Genomic DNA, 18,017 nt, shown 5'->3' on the forward strand with positions numbered 1-18,017 from the left:
CAGAACAAGACTCCATCTCCAAAAAAAAAAAAGAGACCATAAATGCATGTATAAAAGGAAAATGGAAGTTTCACGAAACAGTGCTCCCTTTAATACAGGTGATTGGCTGGGCACAATGGCTCACGCCTGTAATCCCAGCACTTTAGGAGGCTGAGATGAGAGTATCACTTGAGCTTAGGAGTTCAGGACCAGCCTGGCCAACATCGTGAGATCCCATCTCTATTAAAAATAATAATAATAATAATTAGCCAGGTGTGGTGGTACATGCCTGTAGTTCCAGCTACTCAGGAGGCTGAGAAGAGAGGATCAGTCACTTGAGCCCAGGAGGTGGAGGCTGCAGTGAGCCCTGATTACACCACCACACTCCAGCTTGAGCAACAGAGCAAGACCCTATCTCCAAAAAAAAAAAAAAAAATAGATAAATACAGGTGATATACTGAGAGACCTGATACTTTGTGTCTTTCATGACTTTTACACTGTCCCACTGACTGGATCCAGGACCCCCTATTGACTTTGCTGACTCCTCAGGTCCCCTCCATCAGGTTTTCCCTGTGCAGTTGTCTCTGATGGCCACACAGGCCAGGGTGGGTTCGTCCACGCCAGGCAGTCCCATGGGCCTCTCGCCTCACCACACCTTGCCTGTTTGCTCTGCAGGCCCCAGCACCTTCACAGAAGCTGTGGCTTACATCCAGGCCCAGTACGAGAGCAAGAACAAGTCAGCCCACAAGGAGATCTACACCCACGTCACCTGCGCCACGGACACCAACAACATCCAGTTTGTCTTTGACGCCGTGACGGACGTCATCATCGCCAAAAACCTGCGGGGATGTGGACTCTACTGAGCCTGGGCACCCTGCCCGGCACCCTTGCCCTGCCTGGCCTGCCGCCCCCCTCCCCCGGAACCAGGCTCCACCACTCTCAGACCACTCTTTGCACTTGAGGAAGAAGACCCCAGAGGCTGGCACCAAGGGAGGGAGGAGGGAGCATCCTCCACCTGCACCCCCCAAAAGAACTCGTGGTAACACATGGGCGGGGCGGGGCCGCTGAGTGCATGCTGCAAGGCCAGGAGACTCCGCCGCTCAGAGCCTCTGCGTCATCTCTGAGTGCTTTATCGGGAAGCTGTGGGGGCAGGGCAGGGCCGCCGTGTGGCCCAGATGGGCACACCCTGCACCTGATGTCTCACTGGAAGCCTCAGTGTCCTCCTGTCATCTTGGATGGTGCAGTGGCACAGACAGCCCTGCAGCAGGATGCTGGCACGGCGGGGTCATAGGAGCCACCCTTCCGCTGTGCCTGGGGTCTCTGGTGGAGGGCAGTTCCGTCAACGAAAGCCAGGGTGGGACCAGGTCAACTTGGTATGGGTGGGAGGACTCAGGCTTTGGCGATGGCCTCCGTCTCCCTGCTCCCTCCCCTGGGTCTCAGCCCTTCCTTCTCTGGGTCGTCCTCCCTTGTCTTTGCTCTCCCAGAGAACCCCCATCCCCGACTCCTCTGAGTTCTGGAAATGCTTCTTGAGACTGACTTATGGCTCAGATAGATGGTGGGGGGGAGGGGAAGAGGGAGAGGTGGGAGGCACGGGGGAGGTAGGTGGAGGCTCCTGTGTCGCCTGGGCTGGGGCCTCCCGCCCAGTCCTTGCAGGCCCAAGGGTGACCCATTTCCTTTTTTCAGTCACCAGGAGCTCGGGTGGTCACTCTGAGGTGTGAATAGATATGTTTTTTCTTCAGTCCACACTAAATTCAACTCAAACCAGCAAAGGCCTTCGGGCTGGGGATTCTGTAGCTGCAGAGGTCTGGGTGGGACGGAAGGTGGGGTATGGTGTGCCGCCAGTGCCCTGCCTCACTGTCTTGGTGAAGAAATCAGGGAGTTTGTCCGCAGCCATTGGTGTCTTCTCAGCCCCTGGGGACAGGGGACAGCAGGGGGTGGAGCTGACACCCTGGAGTATTTGGGCCCAGGCCGGCACAAACACACTCCCCTGTCCCCCACTCTAAAGGGAGAGTCCTAGGACCCCTTAGAGGAGGCCTCACTGCCCAGATCCCTGAGCAGAAGAGGGCGGGGTAGCTTCTCCTGGGGACGCAGGTCTGGCTGGCCTTGGGCAACCAACACACCTCTCCCACTCCAAGATGCCTCCAGGTGGCTGAGGCCACCGCCCACACCCAGGCCAGTCGTGTGCTTGTACAGCAGGCTGTGCCTGGGGACCTAGATGTGCCGTGGAGGGAGGAGGGTAGCCCCTGAGAGGCCTCTGCCTCCCTCCTCAAGCCCTCTGTTCTCCCTGCCCCGACTCTGGACACTGCTTAGTCCCCGGCCAGGCAGGGCCCCTGGGTTTCCACTTGCAGCCCCCGGACTGCCCCAGAGCCAGGAAGCGCCAGTGCCAACAGCTCTGGACTTGTTGGACCCACAGGCACAGAGCTCTCAGTGGGGCCCAGGAGACCCAGGGACCTTCCATAGTGCCAAATGCCTGCAGGGACCAGTGCCCGGGGAGCCTCTGGCAGCCAGGCTGCAGGAGTCCGCCATCAGCCCAAGTCCATTCTGTTTTGTGCACCTCAGTCATGTTTTGGACCTTGCACCAGGTGCTGGGGCGTGGCAGAGGACAGGCCCTGGGAACCCAGTGTCCTACCATGGACATTGGGCAGCTAAGCCATCCTGCCCAATATGGAAGACATGGCAATTATTTCTCAGCAGCACCGCCCTGGGTGAGGCCAGCTGTGCCCCTAACTCTGCTCCAAACTATAACCCCAGGCTCAGAAGCAGCCGGCAAAAGGGGGATGCTGGCCACGCTCCACCTCTAAGGCCATCACCCTGGAGGTGGAAGTCACTGGGCTGAAGGGCTCTCCATATCCCCCAGCAACCTCCCTCAGACCATAGTGACCAGAGCACCAGGCTGGGTCCAGGCTCCTGATCCAGGCATTCCCTGTCTGTAGAATTGGGGCTGGAGGAGTGGGTGCTCAGGCCTTCCCGCCGTCTGTCCCGGCCTGCCTTTCTCTTCCCTTGGATGCTCCAGCCTCCTCAGTTTCTTGCACTGCTCTCAATCCTCCCACCCTGGCCTGGGGGGGTCCTTGGCCCTCAGGGGTATCCAGGGAGAAATTATCTCCCTGTGCGTGACGCCTGTCATCCATGTCGTAACTGGTGGCTCCACCTTGTGGGTGGCGACTGAGGGTGACAGATAAGATTTGGCTCCGTCGTGGATGTGGATGTGGGAGGAATGTTGTGAGTGACTAGACATGGGTGCGTTTCTAATCCACAGTGGTCCTGTGTGTGCCCTGAGGGGCCATGCTAACCTCTCCGATGGCTCGGATTTAGCAGGCCAAGCAGAAACTGATTTCTACAAAGAACATCTTTGCCAAACTCATGAAAATTTTGCCTGCCACTTTCATGCCCATGGGCCAGTTTTGTGACCTGCACCACTGGCCATCATAAGAACCAGGTCTTGGCCTTCCCTCTGAGCACCAATAGAGGTCCCCAAGGCTCTCTGGCCTGAGAAGGGCGTGGGGTCTGCCCAGCCCCAAGCAGAGAGCACAACCTGGGCCCCTGGCCAACAGCTTTGGCATTCTGGGTTCCATGGGGACCCTGGAGCTCAGGCAGAAGACCACCAAACCTGCTGCCAGGACGCGGCTGTCTGCCAGGCCCTCTCCACAGCCCAGCTCCCTCTGGCAGGAACTGGAGGCATCCCCGCCCTCCATGGTCTGCACTGGTCTTCCCTGAGTGTTCTTAGGAGCAGAGGCAGCCCCAGGTTCCCACCTGCAAGCCCTGTCACTAAGCGGTCTACAAACCCCAACAGGGAAGACCCCGGGGGTGGTCTCACCCACGCCCTTCCCTTTGGCCAACATGAGTCCTGCAGTGGGGAGCTCAGCCCCTGCTCCCACCTAACACTCTACAGTTAGCACCCAGGGGTTGATTCTGGAAGTTCTTCCTTTTTCTAGCCTGCATCCTTCCTGGTCACCCCCTTTATTTCTCAGTCTGACCTGGTGCACTCTTGGCAAGTAAGTTCCCTGCAGTCCCAGGTGAATATTTAATGAGCACTCCGACTGTTTCCTCCAAGTCAGCTAGTGGCCTGCCCTCCCCCTTTTCAAGAAGTCTGGGGCACAGAGCCTCCTCTGGCTGCCTCTTCTCTTCTCTGAGCCTCTGGGAGCCTTCAGGCACAACCTGGCAGTTCTTAGGAGCCGAGACCTGAGGCTCCAGCTCCCCGGCCACCAGAGATTCAGTGTGCAGTGCTGAAGGCAGTCACCCTCAAGCAGTTCCTGCTGTCAGGCTGCAAGCCTAGAGTGCCGGATCCCAGCAGCCCAGGGAACAGGACCGGGGCATGAGCTGCTGCCGTGGGGTCCGTGGTAGGGCTCCCCATCTCCCACCCCTCAGCAAGAAGAGTCCTGAGCCCACCCTGCCCAGAGAGGAGCTGGGGCCTCCAGACAGACCCCACTCCAGCCAGATGAAGGCCCCTGTCAAAGAAGGGGCAGGCGGGGGGGAAAGCAGAAAGAATGGCCCCCAATCCAAACTCCTCCTTGAGAGAGGGGCTCCCCCTGGAAGAGAAGCTCTCATCCCCAGGCCCAGTGCAGCAAGACCACCAGCAGAGACCCACCGCCCTTCCTGGCAGAGCCGGCAGCTCCGAGGCACCACTCCTCTCCTCCCTCCCCTCCCCACTCCTCCCCTCCCCTCCACACCCACCCTGTTACTCCCACAGCTCTGGGCAGCCAGGCCCTCCCCTCCTGCCTCCTGGTCTTCTCTACTCCACTGGTTCTGACGCATCCCGTGGCTCTGCCAGCCATCCCTCACCTTACCCCTGCTGAGTACCTTCTGCCTCCCCACGCACCCCCCTTCCCCGTCTAGGCCAGGTAGGCTCAGGCATCCCAGGCCCTCCTTAGAAAAGCCGTCTCTCTCAAGTGCAGTGGTCCCACCTCCCAACCCCGTCGCTGCCGCCCACCCCGTATTAACTGTAATTTTGTAAGAAGAGTGACTTGTTGGTTTAATAAATCTCTAGTTATTGTAATAATTTATTGGCTGCCATAATGTATTTATTAGTCGCCTACCGTTAATAAACAGTGCCCGCTTTCCTAGCGGAAATGAGTGTGATGTGTTGTCAGGGCCCAGGGAGCTCCTGCCAGGTGCACTTGCACGATGTGTGTCCTCAGGCCCTGCCCCATCCTGGTCCCAGGACTGCGGGCAGCCTAGCGGAGCGGGCACATTCCTGCTGGGGACAGAGAATCAGGGCGACTGGGCACCCTGCCCTCCTGTCAGGATCACCATCTGGTAGGAGGCTGCTCCGTTGCTGCACTGCGCCGAGCCACCTTCCTGTCCTGGAGAGCTTGGTGCCCACCTGGACACTGCTGTGGGTGACGCAGCAGTGGCCATGGTTGTGCTGGCACCGCTTCCTGCTGCTCCTGGGCCTCCACTGCAGCCTGGGGCAGGTGGAGGTCTCGGAGGTTGGCTGTCGGCCATCTGTGACCTCTGGCTTCTTTCTCTGTTCTCAAATGGTGGTATCTCTTCTTTGAATGTAGCCCGGCGTCTGCTTGCTCTGGGGAGCTTGTGAGGATGAGCTGTGCTCTCAGCTCCTTGGCAATAGGCTCCATGCAGCGTGCCAAGGGAGGGCAGTCAGGCCTGGGGGGCTGGCAGGGGTCTCAGTGCCGGCGCCTCCCCTGCCCTGCAGGATCTCCCCTCCTCACTGCCCTCCCCAAGTCTCCAGGATCAGCCACTTTTGGGGGCTCCCTCCAAGGCCCTCTCCCCATAAAAACAGGCTTGGTTATGCCTGTCCTCTGCTCCCCAAGTCCTCCCCTGCGCTGCCACTCCTGGGACCACAGACTGTGCGTCATCTTTCTCCAGCTGGACTCTGAGCTCTCAGAGAGCAGGAGCCTAACGTGGTCATTCTTATATCCTCGGGGCAGCCCAGCAGAGAGCCCTGCACGTAGATGCCAGGCAGTACTGACTGGAAGAGTGAGTGCATGTGAGTCATGCTCTGTGGCCCTGAGGCGTAGGGCTGTGGCGGGGGCTCAGCCTTAACCAGTGGAACTGTGGAGCCTGAATGAGCCGACTTTGATTTCTCCTCCACACCTAAGCTCAGTGGCCAAGGGGGCACAGTCCCCACTCCCAGCTCAGATCACTCTAGTGGCTGCTCCTGGCAGTGCCTGGGCAGATGTGCAATGGAGGAGGGAGCTTGGCTCTGGCTGTGGTTTTCCAGCTCTTTGTTACGCAGCTGCAGGCCAAGGTGGCTCTGTGGAGTGGGGAGCGTGTTCCTGTGGAATCATTGGGGTCTCAGAACCTCACCACTCTGGCCTCATATGCGGCTCCATGAACTTGAGTGTGGATGGCCCGAGGCCCTGGACACAGGTTCACTGGGCCTCCCAGAAGCCTCCGGTTGCCCTTTTCTGAACAGACCCCAATGAGGTGGCTGAGGGCAAGCGAGATCTGCTTCTTCCCGGTGGGATCACACAGATGACAGGAAAATGCTCCTGGGGACTGAGAATGAAATTGGCTGAGGATGGGAGAGTGATGAGATCATGTGCGTTTACTGAGTGTGTTCAGCAGAATGAAAGGCCAGTGCCATGTACTGCAGCTCCTGGGGCTGGGGAGTAAAGCCATGCCAGCTGTCCAGGTGCCCCTGAGAGGCAGCTGAGAACTCTGCCCCTCCACCTACCAACTTCAGCCAATAAGAACCAGGGGCTGGGGCTGGCCGCCTTTACGGGTCATGGTAGAATGATGCAGGCATCTGGGAGATACCGAAGGGAGGACTGGCTGTGAGATGCGCGGAGCCCGCCATGCTGCTGTTAGTATCGATTGCTCGAAAGCCCCACAGCCTGATACGGACTGGAGAGACCCATTGCATAAGTTCTGGATCTGGCCCAGCTGTGTCACCGCGGTGTCCCCTCAGGCCGGATGAGGTTAAGTGACATGAGGCAGGGAGAGTGCTGGCACAGCATGGTCCTCGGTGACTGGCGTGGTCACTTCATCTTCGTCACCCTCCTTCTGCTCAGAGGGGGACGGTGCGGCAGTGGAACCAGCAATTCCTCAGCACCCACGGTGTGCTCATCCCTGGGGGAGATCATCTCCCCGTAGATGCCCAGTGGCATCTACGCCAGCTCTCTTCTTTTTCCTGTTACTTGTGTCACTCTTCTTATTTCAGAGGTAGAGTTTAGCCTGGGTCACCTCTGAGCTTTAGATCCAGGGAGCTGGGTTTACAGTGGGCAAGTTTCCAGGACTAGGACAGGGTTCTTGGGGAAAATAAGGGGAACTGTCCCTTCCTCCACCTCCCTGTGCAGGAATGGATTCAGTCACAGAGACTAAGATGTCCTGTGTACTGCTGAGAAACAGACTACCCAAGTGAATGTGCTCAGGGTCCCAAAGCAGAGTTTTTGCCCAGGGCAGAAGGCTGGCCCCTCGGTTCGGCTTCTTTGGGGTGCCCGTCATGTTCATCCATTTGCTAAACAGGCTCCTGTGTGCACGGCAGCCCTCCACATCTGCCTTGCTTAGAACACCATGCAGTGTCAGATGCGGCTGAGGAGGACCCAGCCAGAGGAGGTGCGGCCAGTCCCCCAGGCACTCCTGGAGGTAGCCCTGCCAGGAGCCTCTCCCCTGAGTGGTGGCCCCCAGGAGGCTGGCAGGACATGGCATGCGTTCCCCTCAGGCCACAGGAAGGGCCTGGAGTCTCTCACCACTCCCAGAGGACATCCCCCCACCCAGGATGGGCCCAGGAGGAGAGGTCTAGGCAGGAAGGGCCAAAGCCCAGCTCTCCGGCTCCAGTCCAGACTCCACCACCCCCAACACACACACACACAGGCACACACACACTCAGGCACATGGATGCACAGGCATGCACACACAGGTGCACACACATAGGCACACATGCACACGTGCACACACAGGCACACATAACAGGTACACGCACACACAGGCACACAGGCGCATGCACACACACGGCCACACACACGTGTGCTGGGAGACCTTTACATAGCTGGGAACTCTGCAGTGGGGAGAGCCTGGGTCACCCTGTCCTCAGCCTCCCCAGAGAGCCATGGCTGGTGCCCAGTCCAGTCTCTGCCTCTGGCCCCAACATGACAGGTTCTCTGGAAGCAGGGAATGAGATGTGCTGTGAGGTGTGACTGATTCAGGTTCCATCTGGCAGCCTCTCGGAGGAGCTGCCGAGTAGCCCAGTCCCTCTCTGTCAAGCCTAATTCTCTCCTTCTCTTTCCCTGTCTCTGTGTCTCCCTCCCGCTGTCTGTCCTCTCTCCTCCCTTCCTGCGGCTGCAGAACCGCATGCACGAGTCTCTCATGCTCTTCGACTCCATCTGTAACAACAAGTTCTTCATCGATACCTCCATCATTCTCTTCCTCAACAAGAAAGATCTATTTGGTGAGAAGATCAAGAAGTCGCCTTTGACCATCTGCTTTCCTGAATACACAGGTGGGTGCCAGGCAGTCCTGTGCAGGGGGAAGCCCCCTCCTGACAGGGACCCGTGGCTCAGAGAACAGGCTGCTCGGCCAGCACTGCTGGGGCTAGCTGGCGAGCGGGACCCATTGCAGGAGTCTGGTGGGGCACAAAAGAAAAACAGTGCTGTGCCACCAGGTTTGGGTTCCCAGGACACAGCCCTCAGCGTGGTGAGAATGGCCCCTCCTAAGAGAGATGTGGTAGGACCCAGTCGCTCAGGAGTGACATGGTGGGGAGCAGGGGGCAGGACGGGATCCCAGGCTTCCCCCTTCCTTCTGGTCACCCTCTAGGAGAGATCTCAGGATAGCCTCCTGTAATCTCAGCAGTGGCCTCCCCTCACCCCTGCCCAGGGCCACATAGCACCTTTGCGTGAAACCAAAAGGTGGACACGTGGCTTGTGAGCAGGGCGTGGGCTGCCTCTTGGCCCCACCTGCTTTCTCTGCTCCCCGTTTCGGTGCCCAGAACATGCTTCATCTCTGTGCAGCCGCCCAGCCAGACCACTCCACCCGTCCCACATCGTGCCTGCCTTCCCTCCCCAACCCCAGCCCCATCGCACCTCCTCTCTCCCCTTCTTCCTCCGCCCCTGGTCTTTGCCCCAAATCCAACCACTCCAGCTATCTGCAAGCCTCCTCCATCCTTGCCTCGGTTTCTTCTGACTTCTCTGGGGCTTTTTTCTTGCTCTCGGGAATGTATCACAGACCTCCCCACCCCCCTAAATGAAGCTCTTTCCAAATGGATGATGAGGGAGGGTGGCTTCTGTGGGATGGGCCAGCTCTGGGCTGCTGCTAATGCCTAAAAGCAGCGTTGATGGGATGCCAGAGCCCAGCTCTGGTCCCTCTAGGGGCTGGGAAGCTTCCAGAGGTCCCTGGGGTAGGAGTCGCCTTTGCAGGCTGCAGAGTATGGAGGGCCAGCACCCTGCCATGGAGCAGGAGGTGTCCTGTCATCCGCCAGGTCAGGGCACAGGTTGACTTGGCCAAGAACCCATGTCCTGACAGCCCCGGAGTAAGACTTTGGGCTCAGTCCCAGGGCCACATGGGTCCCCAAGCCCAGCCACAGGGCGCCCACATTCAGCATAGGTCGATGCCCGTCTCCCCACCCTTCCCCATAGCTGGGAGCAGTGTGTGAAGAAGGGCTGTCAGCTGGTTCTGAGCACAAACCGTGTCCTCACTGGCAGTCCATGCTGATGGGAATTTGCAAGGTGGTTCTTGCTCTTCCCAAGGTGCAGAGTGGGAGGTGGGGCCAGGAACTATGCGCTGCACTCAAGGCTCTCGAACAAAGAAAGACCCAATAGGGCAGGCAGCCCAGGTGGCCTCTGCAGCCAGACCACCTGCAGCTCAGCAAGTTGCTCAGTCACCTGTGCCTCATTCTAATCTGGTCAACACAATGGATAATCATGCCCAGCCCAAGGGTGACTGGAGGCACAGCTGCTTGGTGCCACGTCTACAGAAGCGCTGGCTGTGGCTGCCATTGGTATTATTCAGAGGATGGAAACTAGGGGAGGGGGAACTGGCCATGGAGAAGGTGCCCTCTGCAGGATGGAGTGAGGGCAGGAGGCACAAGACAAGCCCCGAAAGGCCAGCCCCAGGTGGCCCTTGGGCAGAGCCAAGCTGTAGCCCACTCTGGGCAGCCACTGCTGACCTCTCCTGGCCACAACAATGGAGTCCAGCAGGCCCCCGCCGGCCAGGGCTACCCTCAGAGACAGGCCCAACCCTACGGCTCTTTCTTGTCCAGTGTCCCACTGGGGCCCGACTTGGGAGTGGCCATTCTCACTGCTGTGGAGTGCAAGCACTAGATGCCCCCGCAAAGGGCAGTTGGAACCTGGGAAACATGAGTTCTCCAGGGCCTTCAGAGGGATCCAGTTTGAATTCAGATATCATGGATGACAGATGGTCACCAGTGCAGTGGCCCCATGGAGCACAAGCCTGTGAGGGCACAAAACAAGCAGCACGGGTGGGATGGGAGGTGACATGTGGGCCACCGTGGCCGGGTGGCAGCAGGGCCGTGTGAGTACGCTGGGCTCGGCAGACACAGGGAAGGCACGAGGCACTCCTCCCACCTGGACGGCTGTATGTGGCCACCTTCCACCCTGGGCTGTGCCCGGTTCGGCTCTCTCCAGACAGGAAGCTCCTGGGCAGGGTCCACACGGGCTGCTTTGTCCAATCCTTAACAGCTGTGCTGGGCTTGGCATCTCTGCACCAGCGAATCAAAGATGAGGCTTGGCCCTGTGGGTCCAGGCACTCCTACTGGGCTGCCCAGAGCTGGTCTCTGCCATGACAACTCAGCCAAGGATGCCCCCACCTCCTGCCCCTTGCCCCTTGTACACCCAAGGAATTGGTGGGGACAGAGGGCCCCCAGTTGGCATCATACATGCTGATGTCCCCTTAAACTTCCCACCTTGGGGACATCAGTGCCCCCATGTCCTGGCCACTCGCTCAAGAACCGCGACTACTACTGATATGCTGCCAGCCCTGCCGAGTGGCCTCTTAAAGGAAACCAATGAGGAAGGAGCACAGGTCCCTCTGAGTGCCACTACCTTCCTGGGTAGGCCCCTCTCCAGACTTTGTTTTCCTGGTTTCTTGGAATCAGCAGGATTGGCTTAGACCATGGGGCGGTGCCTCAATTTGCTCATCTAGGAAGCAAAAGGGATCATCTGTGGCCACTGCTCTCCCAGGCGGGCTCCCGGGTGGATCTGGTGTGAAAACAGTAAGGGATCTTGCAAAGTCCAAAGCCGGGCAAATGCTTGCCTGTGTGTGGTTGGTGCAAAAGTAATTGCAGTTTTGCTATGAAAAGTAATGGCAAGGCCGAGCGTGGTGGCTCATGTCTGTCATCCCAGCACTTTGGGAGGCCGAGGCAGGTGGATCACCTGAGGTCAGGAGTTTGAGACCAACCTGGCCAACATGGTGAAACCTCGTCTCTACTAAAAATACAAATATTAGCTGGGCGTGTTGGCATGCACCTGTAGTCCCAGCTCGGGAGGCTGAGGCAGGAGAATCACTTGAACCTAGGAGGCAGAGGTTGCAGTGAGCTGAGATAGCGCCATTGCACTCCACCCTGGGCAATAAGAGCAAAACTTCGTCTGAAAAAAAAACTGTTATTTAATTTAAAACGCAACTACGGCTTGGAACTGCCCAGCAGTTCTTACTGCTGCCTTCCTCTCATCCCACTTCCTGGGACACGCCACAACCCACTTCTTGTCTTCATGTCCCCAGCCCTGTCCACCCACAGTGCTCACCAGGGCCTCTCCCTGTTCTGTGTCTTGTTACAGGCCCCAATACCTATGAAGATGCAGCCGCCTACATCCAAGCACAATTTGAAAGCAAAAACCGCTCACCCAACAAAGAAATATATTGTCACATGACTTGTGCCACAGACACGAATAATATCCAGGTGGTGTTCGACGCCGTCACCGACATCATCATTGCCAACAACCTCCGGGGCTGCGGCTTGTACTGACCTCTTGTCCTGTATAGCAACCTATTTGGTAATGATTCCAGCACCTACAGAACAGCTTGCGTGCGCGCGCACACACACACACACACACACACCCCACTAACAAATGCAAGTTGGTAAATAAACTTTAAAGAGGCATAACAAAACCTTATATATATATACAAATATATATTTAAAAAATCTTTTTAGTTTGTACTAGAAAGAGCTGCAGACAGAACTGACCACCATCCCATAGCTCATGGAGGTTTTCCTAGGACGGCACGTGAGCATGCACGTGTGTTTGTGTACACACACTCACACATGTCCAGACGGGAGCTTGGTTTGGGAGTCCCTCCTTTTGAGGATAGCCCCGGGGTGTTCCTCTCTGAGCCCCATTTCTGAGAGCAGGGGAATGGCAGAACAGCCCTGGCCTTGGCCCAGCCAGCTCTCTGTGTTCCGCCCTCGGAACCTCTGCGCCCTCAGTTCCGTCCTGCTCTTGGCAAATTCCAGACCCTTTCAGAAATGGCCAGTGCCCTAAGCCTCTCCTTACTCTACACTCCCGACAACAGAACAATTTAAGGATGCTTCTCTTTCGGGTGGTGGTGGTTGTTAATTTCAGGAATTTAGAAGAATCATTGCTCCGACCAATCCACTGTCTCCTGAGTTTTCTTTATTCATGTTAAGATGGCAAGAATCAGAGAACAGGGAGACTTGGTGTGCTTTCTAAAAGCAGCTGACAGGAGGGGACCCACGTTCACCTGCAGAGTTGAAGCCAGCCCAGCTCCAAGAGGGCACATGGGAAGGCGGGGAGCGAGGGGAATAGGCGTGGCCTGGGGAGGGCCGGACTTGTGGGCCTGACCCGAGTCAGGGTCCCAGGGGGGCCAGGCTTCCCCAGGCGCTGGGGATGGGCTTCATTGGGGTTCCAGACCCCTCGTGCTGCTGCCCCATCTCGTCCCACCCCAGCATTAGTCAAAATGTTCTAGGGTTTTTTGGTTGGTTGGTTGGTTCTTAAAATCAAAGAAAATGGTCAGACTGGACCCCTTATCTCTCTCTCTACAGACTGCTTCATGGACTCTTTGCTGTTGACGTTGATCTCCTGGTAGCATGACCTTTTGGCCTTTGTAAGACACACAGCCTTTCTGTATCAAGCCCCTGTCTAACCTACGACCCCAGAGTGACTGACGGCTGTGTATTTCTGTAGAATGCTGTAGAATCCGGTTTTAGTTGAGTCTTCACATTTAGAATTTGAAAGGAAAAAAAAAACATTTCTCATGTGCTTTGTAGCTTAAAAAAAGAAAAAGGAAAACTCACCATTTCATCCATATTTCTTTCTTTTTCTTGCAAAACAAACATACCCGTCTGCACCCACGCCGGCCCCCGTCCCACCTCGCGGCGCAGCCCTGGCGCTCCTGCTGGGGGGCAGGGCCCATCTGCCGCCTGGGGTCCTGGTGCGGTGCACCGATCCGAGGAGTATGCTCAGGCCAGGCTTTCCAGAAGGCCACAGGCCCCTGCAAACCCTGCTGCCTGCCGGCCGCCCAGACACCACAGACGCCACCTCGCGGCCCTAAGCCACTCCCGCCACACGCTTACTCCAGGTTTGTATAGAAAAAGCACAGCTCTCACTGGCCAGTAGCTGCCAAAAAGAACACCCATCGTATATGGAAATCCAGCCCCATAGAAAACAATCTGCCCACCAACCCCCTTTCTACAGATAGCCTTTGTGGGGTTTTTTGGGTTCTTTTTTTTTTTTTTTTGTCCTGATGAGTACTATGTATTAAATCCCCCAATCCAAGATCAGTTTTCCTAGTCTTTGGGAAATGGGCTGTGGTTTTTTTCCTTTGCTGTGTTGGATTTCCGGTCCCGGCTGACACCCCCTTCGTGTGTGCGCCCCTCCCCACCTCTGCCTTTGTTTCGGTGCCCTGTGTCCGCTCTCTCATGTGGGGATGTTTGTGCTGCAGACAAAAAGAACAAAAAAAAATTTTTAAATACCACAAGATGGAAAAAAAAACACAAAAAAATTTAAAAAGATGGAATGTAGTGTTTACATTAAAGCCACCGTTTTCATGACCAATCCTATGTCATTTCTACTTTGACTAATATCCAAACCCCAAACCTCTTCACGGTTTCACTTTTAAGACTTAATCTTTGCTGAAGAAGACCAGTCACAGCCATTTCAAATAAAGAGGAGGCAAAAAGACAAAACACACAAAAAATAAAAATGAAAAAAAAAAAGGAAAAAAGAAAAAAAAGCCCACGGGTCTTTGTAAGCCTTTCTATTCCCAATCGGTGAGGTTTCTGTGATATCTTACACACTGCCAGTCTACTTCTCTGACTAATGGAAAATTCCTGTGTAGCTCAATAAAAGAGAATGTTTGTCTGTACTCCTGAGTCTCACCCTGTGCCTTCCAACAATGGTTATTTGGGGTGGGCTTCATTCTGGCAGGAGAGGGAAGGAGGGACTCGGCCACACACACTGGCAGGCCGGCAGTTAGGAGTCCCCGACAGGACCTTCCCATCCCCAAGGCCGTCACTGGGGCCCCAGCTCAGAGCACAGTTGACGCGACCACTGCCCAGTGCCACCTGGGAATGAGGGCAGGGGAGCTGCCACTTTCTCCTGCGATGTCCTCTCCTCCCAGCTCCTGGCCCCTCCCCACCCTCAGCAGGTTGTTTGCTTTCGAAAAATGAGGTGGAAGTGGGGATTAGGAAGGAAGAAATGCAAGGAGGGCAGGCAAGCCCCCTCTCCTATCATGCAGGATCCTCTTTCTTCTGTAGCCAGTGGTTCCCCCACAGTGGGAAGAATGGTCCCAAGAATGAAGCCAATTGCCTGAGCCCATCTGCACCCGAGTTCCCAGCCACTCACATGCCCAGGACGAGCTTGGGCCCAGCCTGACCAGGAAGGCTGCCTTCAATTTGCTCCCTGACTGCACCTGGATGTCAGGAAGCCCCCTGCAGACCAAACATGCAGAGGGTAACCCAGCAGTGCGGTGGGGCATGTGGAGTCTGATCCCTGTTCCTCCCCCAGACTGTAGGTCTCACCCATCACCTACATTGGCCCGCTTTTGCTGTAATAATTAGCAAATGGGTTGCAACAAGGGCCTGGAGGCAACAGCAGCCCACTGAACTCTTTGCATCATATCCACGTACCACTTACTGGCCAAGCGGCCAAAAGCATCACGTATCATGCCATCTTCAGTGAGATGGGGGAGCTGCCAAAAGGTCAGTTACCTGGAATCCTCTCTGCATCCCAACAAATGGGAATTAGAGGCTCAGAAAGGCCTCTCTCGGGCAAGTTCCAGCAGCCTTTTGAATCAAGGGAGTGGAGGCAGGGGATATTGTTTCAGAGACTATGGAAGAACAAGAGGCACTGTTATGAATACCCAACCAATACAGGCACCCCTTAAACCTCTTCTGCTTTTTCCCCGGTTCCCCAGACCCCAGCTTGTTATCTGCAGAGAGGGGCACATGACCTACCCTCTCTATTGAGGGGAAGGTTTGCAATCCAGGCCCCAGTTTGACTCTGTAACAAACTAAGATCCACATGGAAGGCTGAAGGAAACCATGACATTTTCTATATATGGCATATTTGAATTTCTCTAAAAACTGAGCCATATTCTCGTAGGGTTCTTTCCCAACTTTCAAATGAGTTTTGCGGATAAAACCAACAGAAGTTTATTTGCCTCATTTTTCTTAGAAGGGAGGTCATAGCATTTTTTGGAAAGGATGCAGCAAAAAGGCCAATTAAATTGGATCAAGGAGAGCGGGGGCAGAACCTATCTGTTATATATATTTTTAAAGATCCTTTTCCCCCTCTAGTTTATCTGTGCACACAATTGGAAAAAGTTAGTTCTAATTAGAACCAAATCAAATAGGAGATTTACTTCCAATGGCACCTAAAAACCTTCTAAAAGAAATTCTGAGAAAACGGCCTCTATTCAGGAGGTAAACAAAAGGTATCCATCATCGCCACCTGTGGAATCCCTCCAGGTCTTTGATCTCTGCCCTGAAACTCTACTGAGAAAGTCGAAGAGTCAGAGTCACTGTGAACCTCTTCTGGCTCTGGGGGCTGCCAGATTCCTGACTGTTCTTTGCCCAGTTAGACCACCCAATGAAGACGGGGCTCCAAAATGTGCCTTTGCTGCCTAGCTGGCAGTTGCTTAGGGCAATAAGACAAGTAATTAAAAGAGTAATTCTCTAAAGGGGGGAAATGAACACAAAACTACTGAGATTATAAAAAGCAGACCCAACACATTTTTTTTTTTTTCTAAACCAGGACTAATAACTGACAGTGATGTTGGAATGCTAACATCCAGAGAATGATCCGAGCAACATTCCGGCTGAGATCAGATCTGAAACCAGTTAAAATCCTTTAAACGTTGAAACCGCCTGCTTCAGATGCCCTGCAAGATTTAAAAAAAAAAAAAAAAAAAAAAAAAAAAAAAAAAAAAAAAGCCCTTTCACTACTACAGCCAATTCCATTCCCAGAGAATTAGTTCCTTTTGGTTTGATATTTGTGTGACTTTTGATGTTTGTGGATAAGGCGTTGCCACCTGGGAGAGTATCTTTGGTTAAAAAGACTCAAAAGCCAGAAATACCAGCTGTTTGTCCCAGCTAAAATCGGGGTAATATGCAATTTGAAAGGATTTCAAGAGCTCTACGGTTAGAAGTCAGCTTAATTAAAAGCTGATATTCAGGATATATGTTTATCTTGGTAAGGCCTTCCTGCTTTTTCTCTTTTGGGATCCTGTTTTTGGTAATTTTTTTCTAGTTGATTGGAACCCCCTCTTTTAAAAAAAAAAAAAATGATGTGCTTGTTTCCTCTGTGCACTTTGTTTCCTAAAAATCATCCTCCCACTTACTTCCCCTCTTCCCTCCTCTTTTTTCTTGGCCATCTTGGGTACCACATGAAAAGATCTAGAGGGAACCTCCAATGACTCAGAGCTCTTAAGGAAAACAGAAAAGGCATCACAGACTCCTCTCTTGGGGAGAAACCTGTTTTTCCCCCGCAGAACCAGAACCCCAAGAGTTGCAAGTGGACAGATTCCTCTCAAGTCAACTCTGCCCTCTTGTATTTCATGACTGATCTCCTTGGTCCCAGAGAGTGCTCTGTCCCGCACTGTGAGAGCCTGACCCTGTGTGTGTGATGGCTGCCAGAGGCGGCTCGCTGCGGTTGTTTACAGTAAGTGACTATCTAAAGCTCCACAAGTGATTCTAACATGCAGCCAAGGTTGGAACCACGTCTAACATAACAGATAAGCAGCAGCCCGGCAAGATGGAGGCTCCAGATGACGGAGGGCCTTTGAGGGCAGGTAGGCGGCCGCTGCTCCTCACCAGGGCTTGTTGGCAAGGCTGTGGTTTCCTTTTCCATGTGTGTCCTGCTCCAGCAGGACTGAAAGTCACCACTGACAGGATCAAGTCGGCTGGCTACAGATAAAAGGGCACATTGTCTACTCAGCCCAAGTGGAAAATCAGGCCCAACAGGCCACCTGGGCACCTGGATTCACATCAACACAAGGAAAATAGCCACATGGTCCACCATCCTCTATGGTACATGAAAGCCTCAACATTCAAAACGCAACAAAAACTGACGAGAACCCAGGAGGTCAACAAAACAGGGCCACTAAGAAAATGGAGAGGGCAACACAGCCTCATTCCAACAGAGCCCACAGAGGCGACGGGCAGCTCAACCACCATCGCCAGAGCACCCGGACGCTCCTGCTGCTGCGCTTACAAACCCGGACCCACAGCCCGACCTGAGTGCTGCTCCTCCAGGGGCTGGGTGTGAGGACCATCTGCCTGACCCTGCAGTCAGCCAGGGCAGCAAAATGGGTCCTGGGAGGGGAAGCCCCCAGCATAACTGCCACTACCCTCAGCACCTGTCCCGGATGCCCCCAGGAAGTGGTGAAATCCTCAAGTATCCAGGTGTAAAATGGAGGGCGGACTGAGGACTTCACTTCTTGGATCATTTTAAGCTACTTAATAAGCCCCTGCTCTAAACACTGTGGTTTGGCTGTTTTGTAATGTGTCAAGATCCTCTAAAATTAATCCAAATAATTTTGTCTTCTCACACATCAGAAACATGTGAATATGTGGAATTAGTGGCACCTATAATGGGTGCAGTGTGTAAAGCATAACGTAATTCGAGGAGAGTAAAATAATCTTCTGTTACCCACTTACCTGAAAAAAAAAA

At 54.7% G+C, this 18,017-nt stretch overlaps 1 protein-coding gene and 1 pseudogene across 2 annotated transcripts in view; both read left to right on the plus strand.

Annotated features, from left to right (window-relative positions):
* Window positions 1–14,211, plus strand: part of GNAO1 (G protein subunit alpha o1) — a 167,460-nt gene extending 153,249 nt beyond the window's left edge. Inside the window, exons 7-9 of one of the 2 annotated variants that reach the window (XM_007993334.3) lie at window positions 8,224–8,377; window positions 11,667–11,882; window positions 12,890–14,211. In XM_007993334.3, the coding sequence (XP_007991525.1) occupies window positions 8,224–8,377; window positions 11,667–11,854 (342 nt within the window). In that variant the 3' untranslated portion in view covers window positions 11,855–11,882; window positions 12,890–14,211. Of the gene's footprint in view, window positions 1–654; window positions 8,378–11,666; window positions 11,883–12,889 lie in introns of those variants that run through there. The other variant, XM_007993335.3, reaches the window with a different exon arrangement.
* Window positions 1,052–1,970, plus strand: LOC140711678 (uncharacterized; annotated as a pseudogene).
* Window positions 14,212–18,017: the final 3,806 nt, after the last annotated feature.

The sequence above is a fragment of the Chlorocebus sabaeus genome, chromosome 5, assembly GCF_047675955.1.
Source record: "Chlorocebus sabaeus isolate Y175 chromosome 5, mChlSab1.0.hap1, whole genome shotgun sequence".
NCBI classification, from domain to species: Eukaryota; Metazoa; Chordata; class Mammalia; order Primates; family Cercopithecidae; genus Chlorocebus; species Chlorocebus sabaeus.